We start from the raw sequence: 18,659 nt of genomic DNA on the forward strand, positions 1-18,659 counted from the left end.
GAAATAATGACAGATTTTTGGAGGTAGCAAATGTGAGATTTTGCTTCTCTTGGATAAACATATTTATTATACTTTCATATGTTATAAAAATCATGTCCTGTTATTATGTTATATATTATGTATAAAAATAAAAATAATAATAGCAGAATAGTGACTTGTCACAAGACTATTTCTTTCTGAACTCTATTGAAGAAATTTAAGAATAAGACTGGGAGCAGCTAGGTAATGCAGTAGATAGAATGCTGGCCCTAGAGTCAGGAAGACCCGAGTTTAAATCAGACACCAGCTGGGATATTGGGCAAGTTACATAGCCCTGTTTTTTCTCAGTATCCTCATCTGTAAAATGAGCTGGAGAAGGAAATGGCAAATTACTGTTGTATCTTTACCAAGAAAACCCCAAATGCAGTCAAGAAAAGAGGGACACAATTGAAAAGAAAGAGGGACAACAACAATAAAAAATAAGATTAAAGATAGAATAATAACAATCTAACATTTCCATACTTCTTTTAAGTCTTGTAAAGCATTGTACATACATTATCTAGCCTCACATCCACACTACAATGTGGATACTTTAGGTATTATCATCACCAGTTTGTAGATAATATAGGAGCTGACTTTTGGAGTCTGGACCTGAGTTTATGTTCTACTAGGTACTAGCTTTGGACAAGTCACTTCTCCTTTCAATGCCACAGGCACTCTTAAACTATAAACATTTATATAGCATGTAGTATGTGCCAGGCACTGTGTTAAACATTTTAAAAATATTATCTCAGTTGATCCCTACAATGACCTTGGAAGGTAGGTGCTATTTTTATCACCATTTTATAGATGAAGAAACTGAGGCAAACAAAGGTTAAGTGACTTGCCCAGGGTCACCAAGTTATTGTGTCTGAAGTAAATTTGAACCTATTCATCTGACTCTAAGCTAAGCATTCTGTTTATGGCATCATCACCTAATTGCCTAGAAATGAGTTGCTGTTATGGCTTTCTACACTGAGACCAAAGATGTTTTGTTTGTTTTTTTAACAAATGAGGAAAGAAAAATTCAAAGTAACTTGCTCAAGATTATACCTAATAAGTACCAGAGGCAGGATTTTAATCCATGCCTTTCTGATTCCAAGCCTTGAGGTATAAAAGACTTCTTAAGTCACCTAATTCTACTGTTCTTGTTTTACTGATTAGGAACTGAGATCCATAGAGGTTATATTTTTACACTGATAAAGAATTAGTTAGAAAAATATTTTAATATGAATTATGTTTTTCAAAGCAAAACTGCTCCCCCACTCAATATCCAAAGAAATACCAGCTGTAACCTGCTTTAAAAGCCATTAGCTGCAGAGTAAGTGTTGATTTGCATTGATAGAGGGGATATTCTTATACCATTGAAATCACAGGTCCTATCCAAAACAGACAGAGAGGTTACCACAGAGTTAGGCAAATAATTAGACCAGGAAAAAAAACTTGGTGGTTGATTGATTTTTACATGTCACTTTTTTATGATAGATATTACAGTTCATCTACTTTGGTAGCAGTGAAATTTATTCTACAGTGGTGAACCACCCAAATAAAAAAAAAGAATTTTGCCATTTTAGCATCAGTACAACCCAAGTGACTCTAATGATTATTAGTATCATGGAATCTTAAAAAGTTAGGGTTCATTTACTTAAGTTTCTTGAACAATAAAGTAACACTAGGCAACTGGCCTTTGTATAAATAAGGTTTGCAAAATACTTACAAATATTTTTCCTTATTATATCTTCATAATAATGCTGTGAGGTAAATCATTTTACAGATGAGGAAAGATAGACTAAGGTTAAGTGATTTGTCCAGGCTAATAAGTGTCTAAGGCTGGATTTGAACTTGGTTCTTCCTGATTTTAGATCTAGCACTGTATCCACTATGCCACTTTGTTGTTGTTCCATCCATCATTCCAGACATGTCCAACTCTTTGTGACCCTATTAGGGGTTTTCTTAGCAATGATAAGTGGAGTGGTTTGCCATTTCCTTCTTCATCTCATTTTATAGATGAGGAAACTAAGGCAAATAGGTTTAAGTGACTTGCCCAGGGTCACACAGCTAGGATATATCTGGGACCAGATTTGAACTCAGAAAGATGAGTGTTCCTGCCTCCAGACCCAGCTTTCTAGCCACCACACCACTTGACTGTGTCCAGTAAAGTTCCCTCAGCAGAAAATTAACCTGCCAGTAATTGAACACTGCTACTGTTCACTGCTACAATGAGAAGCTCATTCCTTAGATAAACCTTTTCAAATAAGGTAAACCCATTTGATCCTACATGGTTATAAGTATTAATAAGTTTTTCTTTGTATTGATTAAATAAGGTAGCAATTGTAAAGCACTTAGCTTTGTTAGCTGGCATGTAGTAAGTACTATATAAATGGTAGTCAATTATTATTATCATTATTATTTGTATTGATCCAAAGTTGTCTTTCTATTAACTTCCACCTATTATTCCTGCTTTGTTCCTCTTCCACATGATAGCACTTTGGAGACCGAACATAGCTATTATGTCCATCCCCAAATTTCCTTTTTTCCAAGCTCAATTATGTGACCTTGGACAGCCTCATAGGATATTTCATCATTTTTCTCTTCTTACTCCAAATATATTCCCATTTGTCAATGTTATTTTTTTTCAGTGACAATTGGAACTGAACACCCAAGTCCCAATAAAGTTTGGAACTAACCATCTTCTTTATTCTAGACATGTTTCAACTCATGGTCTCTAATAAAACATTTGCATTTAGGACATTCTGTTGGTTTATATCAGGTCCACTCAAACTCCTAGGCTTTTTTCTTATGAACCAATATCTGGCCGGGTCTCTTTCATTCAATACTTAGATAGCTGATTGTTTTTAACCAATTGGAATGGCTTTAGATTTATCCCCATTAAATTTAATCCCACTGCTTTCAGGCTCTCTGTCTAGTCTCTTAGGATTCCTTTGAATCCTGATTTTTTAAGCAAGAGAGTAACCATTCCTCTTAACTTAGTGTCCTCTGCAAATCTGATATGCTTGTCTTTTATATTTTTATCCAAGGCACTGATAAAAATGTTAAATACCACAAAGCCAATTACAGATGCATATGATTTACTACTCTACCCTCCCTCCAAGTTGATATGTAGTTCATCAAAACTCTTTTATAAAGACTTGCACAAGAATATTCATAGCTGCGCTCTTTGTGGTGGTAAAAAATTGGAAAATGACCGGATGCCCTTCAATTGGGGAATGGCTGAACAAATGGTGGTATATGTTGGTGATGGAATACTATTGTGCTAAAAGGAATAATAAAGTGGAGGAATTCCATGGAGTCTAGAACAACCTCCAGGAAGTGATGCAGAGTGAGAGGAGCAGAACCAGGAAAACATTGTACATAGAGACTGATACATTGTGGTACAATCGAACGTAATGGACTTCTCTACTAGCAGCAATGGATATAGCAATGGAATAGGACAATTCTGAAGGACTTATTAGAAAGAATGTTATTCACATCTAGAGAAAGAACTGTGGGACTAGAAACACTCAAGAAAAACAACTGCTTGACCACATAAGTCAATGGGGATATGACTGGTGTTATAGACTCTAAAAGATCACCCTAGTGCAAATATCAATAATATGGAAATAGGTCTTGATCAAGGACACAAGTAAAACCCAGTGGAATTGAACATTGGCTATGGGAGGGGGGTGGGAGGAGGTGAGGGGAAATCATGAATCATCCAACCATGTAGAAATTTTCTTAATTAACTAATTAAATGAAATTTTAAAAAACTCTTTTGTACTTCAGGCAGTTTGAATTCGCCTAACTATCCTTTATTCATATCCCATTAATTTTCATCTCAATTAACATTAATGTAGACCATATAAGCCAAGGACACTTGAGAAACAAAGGAAGATGTACAAACACAAAATGAATTTTCTTTAGCCATAAAATCACTATAAATATATTTTATCCTGTTTACTTTTGCCATGTAGGCATCTATTACCAGAAAATGAATATTTTTACTTCCATTGAAAAACAAAACATTAATTAACCTCTCTTTAAAAAAATAGTGTGTCTGAATAATACCATAGTTTCATTTTATTGAGAAATTTTGATGAGTTTGAAATAGAACAGAGCTACTTGTTCCTGTGACTGTGGTCTAAATTACATATAATTATAAATATACTATATGATGTGGCATAAATATCATTTCCATTGTTCACAGTGAATAAATATGGAAAATAAATGTAAGAACTGCACCCCTTATCCCAGTCTCTGTTACATTTATCAGCTGAGAATCTCTCTTTGATTAAATCATAGAATCAATCCATCAAGGGTTTAGGCAAAGTTTGGGGAGTGCACATCCATTAGATGAAATTGGATGATGAAATGCATTTGGATTGTCTGAAAGGAATAGACACACCTCTGAGCCTATGCAGATGAGAAAAGGAGATCCCAGAAGGAGAATCCCAGCAATTGCTTTGAGAGTTAAACTTTGAGAATGCTTTGAGGAAGGCGTCTGTATCTGTCTCTTCTGGAGAAGGGAGGGAGATGGAGTGAGCCCATGAGCCCAAAGAATGTGTCATAGCCCACCCTTTCTTGACTGGAGGCCAACTTTGTGGTCTTCAAAAGTCAGGCTTACAGTTGTAGTGTCCACATAATGATAAACACAGCTTCATTGGGAGAGGGGAAAACCACGCACCTGGCAAAAAACAGCTTCAGTGATCAGGACCTCTTCGGGGTAGAAAAAAGGGCAGCTTTGTAGCTCTGTAAAAGTCCTGACATCATTAATCTGGTGGGGAGCCACATCCCTCGGAACCTCATGAGCACTCCAGGAAGGGAGAAAAGGACTTCCATCCATGCATCAGTTAGACATTACTTATTAACGCCTGTATGCTCTCAGCCTGATCCCACTTTGCCCAGGATCCTGTAGGTATTTGTGGAACGTTGTGTCTCCAATTTTGGAGGAGATATTTTTGTACCAACAATTCTTACTAGACCATAGTAATCCATTGCCCCCTTTTATTAGCTAAGGAATGTATTGGCTAATTGCTATTGGGGAGAATACCAGATGAGGACTCATGGGAAACAGTACTAAAAACCTCAACCTTTCATGAGCATAATTCTTCTTCTTTAGGAAAAGGTAGTCAGCCAGACAGTAGGGACCTTGCTGGCAGTGTGAATCAGAGTTGGAAAAGTGAGTCCAGAGGATTGCTATATAAAGGAAAGAAAAAATTTATAAAAGTAAACTAAAATCAGCATTATGATAAAAAAAAATTCTCATGATGTATTCAGGTATAAAAGAGAAATGTAAGTTAAATGATTCACCCAGAGTCAAACCTGACTGAAAAACAAGTGACCTAACAATAAGGTAGATGAGAGGATAGCCAGAGAAATTCAGGCTCATATTCCTGAGTTCAAATCTGGCCACTAACTATGTGACCTTGGGCAAGTCACTTCACCCTCTTAGCCTCAGTTTCCTCATCTATAAAATGAGCTGGAGAAGGAAATAAAGAACCACTCCTGAATCTTTGCCTAGGAAACCCCAAAAAGAGGTCACAAGGTGTCAGACAGGACTGACACTACTGAACAATGACCACAAGAGGATCAATCAATTAATAAAGGTTTGCAATGTGTCAGTGCCACAAAATGAAATAGTCCCTCCCTCAGGAAGCTCACATTCTATCAGAGAGACAAAATGCACATGAATAAGCACAAACAAAATCATGCAAAATGAATATATACCAATAAAAGGGAGGAGAGGACATGAGTAAATGCAGGGATCGGTAAGGCTCCTAGTTGGAGAACAAAGGAAAGAGCCCTGAAGTATGAGTCAGGAACCCTGAGTTCTAGCCCCAATGTCGCCCCAAACCAGCTATGTAACCTTGGCAAGTCATGGAGCCTCTCTGAATTTTAAGTTCCTCATCTGTAAAGCAACAAGGCCTAATTCCACAGCCATAAAACTTAAAAGCTTTTCTAAATGCCTTAAAAGAAACAAAATGCCCTTTTCAGATACAATTAATCGTTCATCTTCCCCCAAACTAGATGCTAAGTTCCATAAATGCAATCGCAGTCTTGTCCTTCTCTGTCACTCCTCTTAAGCCCACCATTCAATGAATACTTGCTGAGGAATGGATTGATTATAGAAGACTCAAAATTTAACCATAAGTAAAATGAAAACAAACACGAGTCTGGAGTGCTTATTAGTCCTCAGGAAGAAAATGCATTCGGGGACAGGGACGAAAGGCATTTGGCTGTCATCAAAGGTGTTCCCAAACCTGTGGAAATCCTTTTCTGATAAATAATTATACACTTAGAGTTTCAGATAAGGGTCCCAGCCTGTGTTGGGGAGCAGCCAGGCTAGTTGTTCATTTGTACTGAAACCAGGGAGAGTTCAATGAAAACTTTGTGGGTTTGTTATATATGTGCTCAGTACTTACGAGTCAGTAAAGGGGGCATCTGGGTAGCTCAGTGGATGGGAGGTCCTAGGTTCAAATCTGGCCTCAGACACTTCCCAGCTGTGTGACCCTGGGCAAGTCACTTGACACCCATTTCCTAGCCCTTACCTCTCTTCTGCCTTGGAGCCAATACACAGAATTGATTCTAAGACAGTGTTTAAAAAAAAAAAAGACAGTAAAGATCTGCAAGTGGGAAAGGTGTGTGTGTTTGATATGATGAAAAAGTAATTAGAGAGGGGGCAGCTAAGTGACTCAGTGGACTGGAGTAGGGAGGACCTGGATTCAAATATGGCCCCAGAGACTTCCTAGCTGTGTGACCCTGAGAAATATCACTTAACCCCAGTGACCTAGCTCCTGTCTTATTGTTGTTACTAGGACATAAAATGAGTGTTTACATTTTTTTCAGACATAATTAGAGATCAGTTGATTGATTAAAAGTCAAAGAGGTTTCCTGAACTTATGTGGTCCTACCCAAACCACCGCAAGAGCCCCTGAGGCAAAATTCTAGTGGACCTGGCTTCAAGGGTCAATTCCCCCACTGACTGGTTCTGTAAAGTCAAATGAATTCAAGTCAACACGCGTTCATTGTTCCAGACCCAGTGATGAATGCTGGGGATGTCAATAGAGGCAGAAGGAAAGACAGTCCTTGTCCCCAGGAGCTTCTTGCTCATATTCATTTTTGAGAGGGCAACACGGTGGCATCACACAATGACGTCTTGACGTGCCAAAGAATTTAGGGATTTAAGCGGGCCAGAGTTGCTCCAAGTCATCAGCGTCGCCCTCTCTTCTGGAGTCATCAAAGTCCAGCAGTGAGATGAGAATCAGAACAACCAGGGGTGGCTCAGGAGGCAGAGGAGGGCCTCGGCGTCTTCCACGTCCCACCAAGCTCAAAGGGCTCCCCAGTGCCTGCTTCAGCCAGCTTTGGCTTTCATGGCGGTTGGCCCATTCCAATGGGGAAGTCTTCCCGTGCTTAGCAAAGACATTCCCCTCACTCACCCACCTTCACCCTCAAGCTTCAAGGAGCTTGTAGTCTGCTAAGGACGACAACCCAGAAAAAGAGTCTGAAAATCAGAAAGGCTGGGGGGAGATGCCGATACTTGGCCAGAGATTCGAGTATAGGCTGGAGAGGAATGAAGATGCGGCTTACTTGGGCATCCTTCTTAGAGTGGTGGTATTAGAAGGAATTAGTCAATCCAAAGGAGAGACCACGGGGCTGGGGAGTACTTCCAATGAGAGTCCAGGAGGGAAGTGAATTTTTACAGGAAGAAAAGGTTTCTTTCTTTCTTTTTAAACCCTCACCTTCTGTCTTGGAATCAATACTGTGTATTGGCTCTAAGGCAGAAGAGTGGTAAGGGCTCGGCAATGGGGGTCAAGTGACTTGCCCAGGGTCACACAGCTGAGAAGTGTCTGAGGCCAGATTTGAACCCAGTACCTCCCATCTCTAGGCCTGGCTCTCAATCCACTGAGCTACCCAGCTGCCCCCAGGAAGAAAAGGTTTCTGAGGCATGGTGGGAAAAGTCCAGAGAATCAGGAGTATATCCTGGCTAACCTGGATATCCACCTTAAAGTGGAGATTCTAAGAGAAACAAGCCAATCGGAGGATATTGTTGGGCATGTCAAAAAGCAAAATAGAGAGTCAGACCTAGAGATGGAAGGTCCCAGGTTCAAATCTGGCCTCAGACACTTCCCAGCTGTGTGACCCTGGGCAAGTCACTTGACCCCCATTGCCTAGCCCTTACCACTCTTCTGCCTTGGAGCCAATATATAATATTGATTCCAAGATGGAAAGTGAGGGTTTACAAATAAATAAATAAATAAATAAATAAATAAATAAATAAATAAATGAATGAATGAATAAATAAATAAATAAATGAATGAATAAATAAATAAATAAATGAATGAATGAATGAATAAATAAATGAATAAATAAATGAATAAATAAATGAATAAATAAATAAATAAATAAATAAATAAATAAATAAATAAATAAATAAATAAATAAATAAATAAATAAATAAATAAAATAGACTAAATTGCATTGTGGACAGTCTCCTTCCATGGAGGAAAGTTACCTCCTCCTTCTTAAATTCAGTTTCTTCATCTAGAAAATAAAAGTATTGATCTCAATGATGACCTGGATTCCTTCAAGTTCTAATGTCCTTTTTTTTTTGTTGTCCAATCTGATATGATTTGAGGGACTGATCTGGGGTAAATAAATATTAATTTATTGATTATATCAGTTTTTATTGGTTAGACCAGCATCACTTTGTTCAGGCAGCTCAGTAATTTTCAGGGGTTCATTCTTCAGCTCTTCTCTTGAATAGCTCAAGGCTTCTCTACCAGTAAACAACTAATTAAGAGATAGTCTATCAAGCTCTCCCCCCTCCCCAACCCCACAGGTTGACAGGTGATTGTCATGAATGTCATGAAAGAATTATTGTAAAACCTTCCTGTTAGCCAGAATCTGTGAATGGAACACATTCTTGGGGATTCCTAAGGACAAAGGAAATGCAAGAAGTGGTAGACTGGATAGACTCTCGGAACCAGACCCTAGACACCGAAATACACAGAAATTTTCAATTATCCTTATATAGAAGTTAATGCAATAAATAAAAAATAAATTCTCACCAGTCTTTTTTTGGTTGACTCTTCCTGACTCTATTGGGGGTTTTCTTGGCAAAGATACCAAAGTCGTTTGCCATTTCTTTCTCCAGCTTTTTTTATAGGTTAAAAAACAGAGACCAACAGGGCCAAATGATTTGTCCAGGGTCACATAGCTAGTAAGTGACTGAGGACAGAGGTCTTCTTGACTCTAAGCCTGGAACTATATCTGCTAGGCCCCCTCGCTGACCTTCTATTAAACTTTTTTAAAATTTTGTTTGGATTTCCCACCTCCAACTCTCAATGTCTCTTCTGCTTAAGTAAAAGCATTCTAATTCCCCCAAATATTACTATTATTGTTGTTGTTGCTGTTATTACTCACAACGTTTTTGGCCAGTAATTTTTTCAATAGGGGAAAAAACAATTAAGGAAGGGAATAATGACAAAGAAGACAAACCAAGGTGGGAATAAGGGGCACAAAAGTTTGTTCAATCCCTCCAAGAGTTTTACATTGACTCTGTAGGAACTATAGCAGGAGAAAGAATACAAAAAAGCAGTGACCATGGAAGTGGTGACCTGAGAACAGTCATTTCAGTCAAACTAAACTATTTACTACTCCCAAACTCCCCATAAACTCTCCAAATCTGTACGCACTTATGCAGGTCAATCCCCATGCCTAAAATATATCTCCCTACATCGCCACTTAATTTAAGTTCTCTTCCTTCAAGATCCAGTTAAGTGCTAACTTCACCAGGAAGCTTTCCCTGATTTCTCCAAATAAAAGTAGGTGAAGATTCAGGAGAGATTATAGGGAATTCTGGGAAATACCAAGGACTTCTGGGGATCAAAATCTCCATTTATACACATCACAGGGGCAGGAAATCCATGCTGTATCCTTACTGAGTATCATTTCCATGTTATGACTAAGCAAACTTCTCTTATAAGATATTAGATGGAGTAAGAGCCCATCATTTCATTCCATTCCCAAATGGGAACCATGGAAGCAAGCTGAGTCAGGCTGGCCTGCACTATAGTGCACCCTTTCTATAAGCCCCTTTAAGGCTTCAGAATATGCTCTTTTTCACCTTTATATCTCTAGTATGAGGCACTAGCATAAAGCCGTACAAATAGCAGGCATTTAATGAATGGCTTTAATGATTAAACTACATATAAGTCTGAATCCAATCAGAGGAGAGACTTGAAAAGCACCCAGCACAGTGCCTGGAACATAGTCGATAAATGGTTAAATTATGGATAAATGGATAAATGGTTATTCCATTCTCTTCCTCTTCCTTTTGCCTAGTCTAACAAGCTTGTTGAGGGTCTGCTAGGCACAAGACAGAGAAGAGGAAGTTTGTCAAAGTCAGTAAAGAGCTGTCTTCGGTCAGGCAGACTTTGAAGTCAAGATTAGCCCCCGGCACATGCTGGCTGTTGAACCCCACTCATCTCCTAACATCCCAGACAACTCTCTGAGAATATAAACTGCAACGTGTACATAATATACAGCAAGGCGCTTGGTGCTAGATACAAAAAACAAACATTTTAAAAGGAGTCAAGCAGAAATTTATATTTCACCGAAGAGGAAAGTTGAGAAAAAAACGTGTAAAATTTCAGTTAGTTTAATCTTCCTTTTTTTTTTTTTGGAAACTTAACTTCTGACTTAGAATAGATACGACCTATGAGATTAAGAATTGATGTTGAGGAATAGGGTGGTAAGGGCTAGACGAGGGGAGTCAGCAGATTTGTCTGGGATTACACAGTTAGGACTTTTTTGAACCCAGGATGCTACCTTAACTGCCCTTACCTAACATTTCTTTATTGCGCCCTTTTTCTTTCATTTGATGATGGAACTAGAAAATAGAGGAAAATGCTAAGAATCAATAATCAATACTAAATCAAATCCCAGAATGTAACAGTGAAATATCCTGGAATTATGTATAACATAAAGGAAGGAAGCAAGCATTTATTAAGTGCCAGCTATGTACCAAGTGCTTTAATAATGCCCCATTTGATCCTCACAACAATTCTGGGAAGGAAGCGCTATGATTATAGTTGGAGAAACTAAGGCAAAGGGAGGTTAAGTGATTTGCCCAAGGTCACACACCTTGTAGGGGTCTGAGGCCATAATTGTAGTCTTTTCTTGATTCCTGACCCAACAATCTATCCGTTGCATCTGATACCTCCATTGCACTATTGCTACCTTCAGGAGTAACAGTGGTCAAGAAAACTGTATGCATTTTGAGTCAGAGGAATATGCACTGGAGACACTATGATTTCATGCTCGTACTTAACCCACAGTCCAGCTCCTGCCACTTAGCTTTGGATCTGTGTTCAGAAGGACCAAAATATCACATCCTCCTGCTCAGTGCAACCGTGCAGAGATAGAAAGGAGAGGAATCGTGGCAAAGGAACATGACAGTTTTATGAGATTTTGATCAAAGATCAATTTCCTTTGGTAGAATATTATAGACCCCTTTAAAGAGTAGCTGCTTGGTTTCTCTTTAAAGACAGTTGGAGTAACGTGGCTATGAAAAACACCTGCCTTTGCACAGCTACTATGCTGGTATCAGTCATCTCTTCACCTGGTAGCATATTATTTTCAGTCCATGTTCTTTCTTTCTTTCTCACGTTGCAACTGACAGTTGCATTGTCCATGGGCATAAGTCCATGAAACAGCAGGTGGGTTATTCATCTGGATTTTCACCACCTCCCAAATTCCTTCTTTAGTATTTGCCCCTATTTCTTCAATCACGTCTAGATTTTAATACCCCGTCTCCCCCAAGAAAGAAACATAAAAACTAACCGAAACAAAATAAAAATGCTCTAAGTAATTCTAAAGAATAACAAATCAAGTTTGTGTCAGAATCAAACATTATGTTATTTATTTTTTATTTATTATTATTTTATTTATTTATTATTTTGCAGGATGAGACCAGTGGCATTTTTGTAGGATCACCATGTTGTGTTGGATGTTTGGAAAGAGGTTTGGATGTTTCAAGAGAAATGTTATCGTTGTCGTTTTTCCTTCATTTTCAGAAAACACCAGTGACATCTTGACTTGTGCGTAAATTAGATTTAAGTGAGAAAGAACCACACAAAGTGGTCAGCCTCCCTCTCTTCCAGTCGTCCAAGTTCAGTGACATTTAAATTGTTGGAACTAAAATCATCACGAGATCCTACCATTTGCACAATTCTTGAGGAGACAGTACATATGTTGTAAGTATAATGAAAGTCAAGCAACTTAGAACAAAGAGCACACCATGTTTACAGCCAGGTAGTAAATAAACAATGAATCCTCCAAAGTGGTTGTACTATTCCAATCCATACTGGTTGTTTCTACTTGGGTGGAACCAATGACTACATTTTGCATAATTATAACTTCAGTGAACAGAACTAGAACATGATATACAATCATAGAACTAATACTGGAAGAATAAATGAGAAAGTTATTTCCAGAAAGTGAACAGAAAGATAAAACATGAAAGACAATTTATATGAGCATGTTGGCCTCCCTGATGAAATCCTCTGTGATATGGGGAGGATGGGGAAGGGTTGGGTCACTTGTGGATGGAATCTTTTATGTAGATATAAAGAAAAGTTAAACATACAGGAGATTTGTGATTTCATTAGTGTAATATCTTCTTTATATATGTATATATAGGGAAATGTCTGAGTGTTTTGGATTTGTAAACATTTGGAATATTAATAATAATTTAACTTTTAAAAATTATAATTTCAAAAAATGTGAATTCAGATGCATGTGAATCCTTCAGAGGATTCATAATGTACACAAATATAATTGTATGTTCTATTGGTTTTTTAATTTTTCCAGACATGCTGATACAATTTTTATTATTCATTTTTTTATATTTTGTAATCTGTTTTCTCCCTTCCTCCTCTCCCAACTTCCCAAGAAGGCAGGTAATACAATATAGGTTGTACATATGTCATCACATAATACATATTTCCTGTTCTTGTTGTGAAATGAGATACATATTGCTTACATCAGAAAAAAATTCATGGGGGAAATAATGATATGTTTGAATCTCTTATTTGGACTGTGTTCCTTCTGCAGTAGTTCTATGGTGTTTCATGCATTGCCAACACTCATTTTTAGTATTATCCAAGAAGAGATAGTTTAAAGATGAGGAGCTGATGAATAGTCCAGTCAGAAGGACTGCCTGCCCAACTCCTAACATCCATGTAACCAAAGTTTTTAGGAGACATTTGGATATTAGGTATTGTATTATGTAGAAAACACATCCAAGTAATTAATCCAGGTTTTTGTTTTCATTCATCTATTTGCTGTCAGGAAAAGCTAACTCTTCTTTCTTCAATTCATTGAATTTATTTTAACAAATATGTCATAAGCACCTTTTCTGGTCAAGGCACTATATTGAAACTACAAAGCTGAAAAAGGAAATAGTTCTTGCCCTCTGAGGGCTTACACTTCATTAGGTGGTTATAGCAATACACAAGCAAGTAAAGACAATCCAAAGCGATTTTAAGGAGGGAAGGTAATAAATGGGAAAAGACATAGTGTAGAGAATATCACCTGAGCTGTGCTTTGGAGAAATCCGGGTATTCTGAAAAACAGAGATGAGGAAAGACACATTCCCAACATGAAGGACTACTTATGCAAAGATACAATGTGGAAGAAGACATAGGCAGAAAGCTAGTTGGCTAGTTTTAAGGGAACAAAATTTGTGAAACACAAAATGAGTGAATAAGACTGGAAATAAGGGTTTGTGTCAAAACTATGGAAATCTAAAGAATTTGTATTTCATCCCAGAGGCCCTGGGGAACCTTTGGATATTTTTAGTAAGATGGTTGACATAATGAGATCTATATTGTAGGAATATCAACTTGACAGCTGTGGGAAAGATGAGTTGAGAATTAAAAGAATCTGGAGGGAAGGAAACCAGTTAGGAAGCTATTGAAATGGTCTAAATGAAAGATGCAAAGTTCCTGAACCAGGCTAGAGTGAAGGGCACAATGAAGAGGGAAACTGTGGAGGTCTGCAACACATCAGAGATAAGACTTTTCCTATACAAAAGGGATAGAGTGGGAATCCATCTATGGAACTATCATACCATCTTAATCATGGGAATCCAAAGTGGGCTCAGATGTGGAGGCCTGCAGTCCTGTCTCCAGATAGGAATATCTTTTGATAAATCTCTTTTGGAAACATAGTTCTTATACATGGGTTTCCTTTTCTCCTCCCTAGTGCCAACATCGGGAGAAATAAGTGAGCCTGGGTGCTGGGCCTGGAATTAGGAAGACCTGAGTCCAGACTCAGGCACTTACTAGCTTTGTGACACATAACCCTAATTGCCTCAGTTTCTTCATCTGCAAAAATAACCTAAAGAAGGAGTGGGAAACCACAAAAGAAAAACCTGAAAGGGGTCATCACCAAGATGGAAATGCCTGAAAAACAACTAAAGAACAACAAAAGTGCCAACATAGTATCCATTTAAAGAGACATTTGCTGCCAAATAAAGCAATTCAGATTCATGAAAGAAACGGATCAAGTCTTTTCATTTTCAAATTCCTTGAACTCAGGGAACACTCATTCTAATTGCATTAGTGAGTGGTCCTAATATAAGATGGAAAATGAATTTAAATGTCTCCAATATGCATGCCAATGGTATGGTCTACTTTGAGCTTAAAGAGTTTAAAGTCATATCATCTCATATTTCAGAAAACAGTCTGTAAAGTAGGTAGCCTTAAAACATTCATAATCAGATCCATCTTGTAACTAAAGCAAACGAGGTTCAGGGAAAAGAAAGATTGGATCCACCTAGCAAAGAGTTCAGTGGTACAACTGGGAATAAAACACTGGCTTTGTCTCCAACAGACCAGCTTGTTTCAGAAAACAGATATAGCCCCACGTTCCACATAATCTTCCTAGTTTTCACCATCAACAGTATCATTCATTTATTTTTAAAACTTATGCATAAAAAGTAGAATAAAGTACAACTCTCCAAGTTGATCCTCTGAATACTTATTGTACTTATCTATGCTATTTATTTTTCAAGTTGCATTTCACTTTTAATTTATCTTCATTTTCAAATGTATACCTTCACCCTTTCCCTACTCCAAATGAAGCAGGTAGATAATAAATGCAGTGTGTAGAATGCCAGTCTTGGGGTCTGGAAAACCCAAGATGGAATTTGAACTCAGGACAAATTATTTGACCTCTCTAAACCTTAGTTTCCTCATCTATAAAGTGGGAATAATAATAGCACCTATCCCTCACAGGGTTGTTATGAGGATCAAAGGATAATATATGTAAAATGATATTCAAATATTAAATTGCTACATGAATACTAGCTATTATTACCCAGTGAATTACCCCTTATAACAAGCCCCCCCTTTTTTTAGGGGATAAGAAGCAAGTTCCACAAAACCAACTAATACATCCGCAGAGGATGACAGTATATGCTATGTTGCACATCCATAATAACCTACCTCTGCAAAAACCAGATGTTCCTTTTCTCATCTCTTCTGTATGAATCTGGGGTGCCATTCATTTTTACAACTTAATCCTTTGCTTTCTTGGTGTTATCTGATTGTTTCTGTTTGTAAATTGTGAAGGGGATCCAGAATGAAAGCTTTGTGTACATGAAAGCTGGTGGTAACGCTATCCAATTGTTCCCCGAGTGCATGCCCTCTCCCCCCCTCCAATATATATAATACGCCTTCACGACAGAGATAAATTTGTGCCCCCGTGGGCGCTTAGCACACTACTGGGCACAAAGTGTTCCCCTTTCGTTGGTTCAAATGAACTGAACTAACTGAATTGAATTGGCCAAGTCTGCGAGGTGGGCAGCTACAAAGGAAGAACATATCCCAGAGAGAGATGATCGATTATCTGTGAGAGGCGGATCCCAGTCCAAAGTGTGGAGCCCGCCCCCCATCTCTCTCTCCTTCCCTGTCCCCGTCCTATTTCACTGGAGCCTAGGGAGGGCTGGAGGCTTCAGTGTGGAGTTCTCTCCCAGGTTTCTGCAGTCCTCCCTCCGCCTCGGCTGGAGTCTGGGACAGCGCCCCAGCCCCACTGGGTTCCGACTCCCCCTTTCCTCCCTGGGGCGGGGCTCCGGCTGCTGGACCGCCAGAGCCGTCCAGTCTAGCCAGCTCTGTGGCGCGGCGCCGGCTCAGAGGAACAGAGACGCGCTGGTGCCGCTGTGCCAGTGGCCACTGTGCAGAGCATCGCGATTTGGACGCGGAGGAGGAGAAGGAAGGGACCGTGTGGGCTGCCCGGGCCACTCTTCCGCGCCTCCCGCCTGGGTATCTCAGCGCGTCCTCCGCCGAGCCTCACGATGCGGGCATCCTGGTGCCCAGGGCTGTCGCTCCTGCTGTCCTTTGTTGCAGGTGGTTTTGTTAACTCGGCAGCCAGGTGAGTGTGTGTCTGCCCCAGAAATGGACTTCAGCGTCCTGAATTTGCTTTCTTTATTCAGTTCTTTTGTTCCCCTCCACCCCATTGGTGTGTCTCTGAAAGTGGCCAGACTGAGTGTCCCCTAGTGAATGCCCATTGTCATTTCTTCCCGGTCAGGCGGCGCTTCTCTCTCCCTTCCAAACCATTCCGATCATTCTGCTGTTCCCTCGTTTTCAAAAGGATGCTCCTCACCGGAGGAAGTGACCATCGGGGGCGGGATTCGAAGAGATTCGTCTGCTGTCTCCAACTCGGAATTACTTTCTGGTGTTCAGTTTATGCTCTTTCGTTCTTTACACTACTGAGCTAGACAGAATCTGGATTGGGGGGAGAAAAGGAGACACCACGTAGGTGGCCTTTGAGGAGTTTTGGACAAATAAGCAGACAACTTGTTATCTATATCTTTGGTGCTCTTTTGATATCTTGGCCAAAAACAAAACAAAACAAAACCCTTCTGCTTTTTGTAACTGACAGAACTAATGTAGAGAGAGCCCTTATCTGCAGATCCAGAAGTGGGGAGGCTGGCTTAATGACCACAGGTGTCTGGAACCTTAGCAGCCTCTCAGGGAAGATCATGAATCTAGAACTAATTAGTAAAGACGTCAGAAGACACACCTGATAGTGTCAAAGGCAAGATTTGAACACAAATCCTCTAACTCCAGAATCACTGCTTTCGCTCCTCTACCATATTAGCTCCTGATTCAATATGAAGAGCTCTAGATTTGAAATCAGAATTGTATTTTGCAGAACTTGACATGAATTCTACTTAAAGCATTGTCCTTGGATAAATTTCCAAACGGTACCCTTGAGGTTGCATGCTTGGCATGTAGGCCATCAGTTGTTGTTTTTTTTGTTTTGTTTTGTTTTTATTCTATTCCACTCCAGTAATCCAGAGATTTTTAAGTTCAAGTAGAAATTCATGAATTTATTAGGTTATAGAAAGAACACTGGATTTGATGGTGGAAAGACGGAAAGGAAGGAATTTGGGTCCAAATTTCAGCTCCACTAATTATTAGTCTTGTGACATTGGACAAATCATATAGCCATTTAGGACTTAAAAATTAAATATTAAATTTTTATGCATTTAAAAGAAAAGCAAAATGTACTTAACAGACTCATTTTCACGTTATACTGTGTCTGTAGAAATGCTCATTTTATTTGGTGTTTTTTTAGTTCAGTATAAAATTTAAAACTTCTATCCTAAAAACCCCTTTTTCTGAAGCATTCTACCTAATACAGAAGAATATGTTGATCAAACTATTGTAGTTGATTAGTTCTGTGGTGTCCAGCTCACTGTGACTCCATTTGGAATTTTCTTAGCAAAGACACAGGAGTGGTTTGCCATTTTTAGAACCTTTTTTTCAAAAAATTAGGGAGTTGAACAAGATGACCTTAAGGACTTTCCATTTCATCAGACAAAAAGTAGAGGTTTTTATTAAGAAGTAAGGAAACAGGAGGCAGCTCAGTGGATTGAGAGCCAGGCCTAGAGATGAGAGGTCCTAGGTTCAAATCTGGCCTCAGCCACTTCCTAGCTATGTGACCCTGGGCAAGTCACTTGACCCCCATTGCCTAGCCCTTACCACTCTTCTGCCTTGGAGCCACTACACAGTATTGATTTGAAGATAGAAAGTAAGGGTTTATTAAAAAAAAAAGGAAACAAGGATTTATTAAGCACCTACTCTATGCCAAAATGTTAACTCATTTGATACTCACCATAGTCCTAGGAGATAGATACTCTTGTTATCCTCATTTTGCATCTGAGGAAACTAAAGCAACCAGAAGATAAATGACTTGCCCAGGGTCACACAGCCAGTAGATGTTTGAGGCAGCATTTGAACTCAAATATTCCTGACTAGACCCAGAATCCTCACCCTTGTACCACTTAGCTGCCTCCTAAAAAAAAGGCACACCATGTTGTTACAATATTTGGTTAGGGATTCCTATGTTCTCCCTATGATAAAAAATATTGGCAGATATAGTTTTCATTTAATCTTCAAAGAGAAATAATTTTGTACATGCATTACTCTAAGGTAAGAAGGACGGTAAAAGCTATTTTTGAAGAGAATTAATAGTTATTTAGTACCAGGCAAGCAGAGTTCCAGGGTTTCACTTTCAAAGTGCCACTAAATTAAGTTAAAAGCCATAAAACCTCCAGATTAACCAGAGAATAT

General features: G+C 38.9%; 1 protein-coding gene across 1 annotated transcript in view; it reads left to right on the top strand.

Moving 5' to 3' along the window:
* Window positions 1–15,996: 15,996 nt before the first annotated feature.
* Window positions 15,997–18,659, top strand: part of EGFL6 (EGF like domain multiple 6) — a 73,482-nt gene continuing 70,819 nt past the window's right edge. Inside the window, exon 1 of the mRNA XM_001381028.4 lies at window positions 15,997–16,452. Coding sequence (XP_001381065.4) covers window positions 16,376–16,452 — 77 coding nt within the window. The 5' untranslated portion in view covers window positions 15,997–16,375. The remainder of the gene's footprint in view (window positions 16,453–18,659) is intronic.

The sequence above is a fragment of the Monodelphis domestica genome, chromosome 8 (genome assembly GCF_027887165.1).
Source record: "Monodelphis domestica isolate mMonDom1 chromosome 8, mMonDom1.pri, whole genome shotgun sequence".
Lineage (NCBI taxonomy): Eukaryota > Metazoa > Chordata > Mammalia > Didelphimorphia > Didelphidae > Monodelphis > Monodelphis domestica.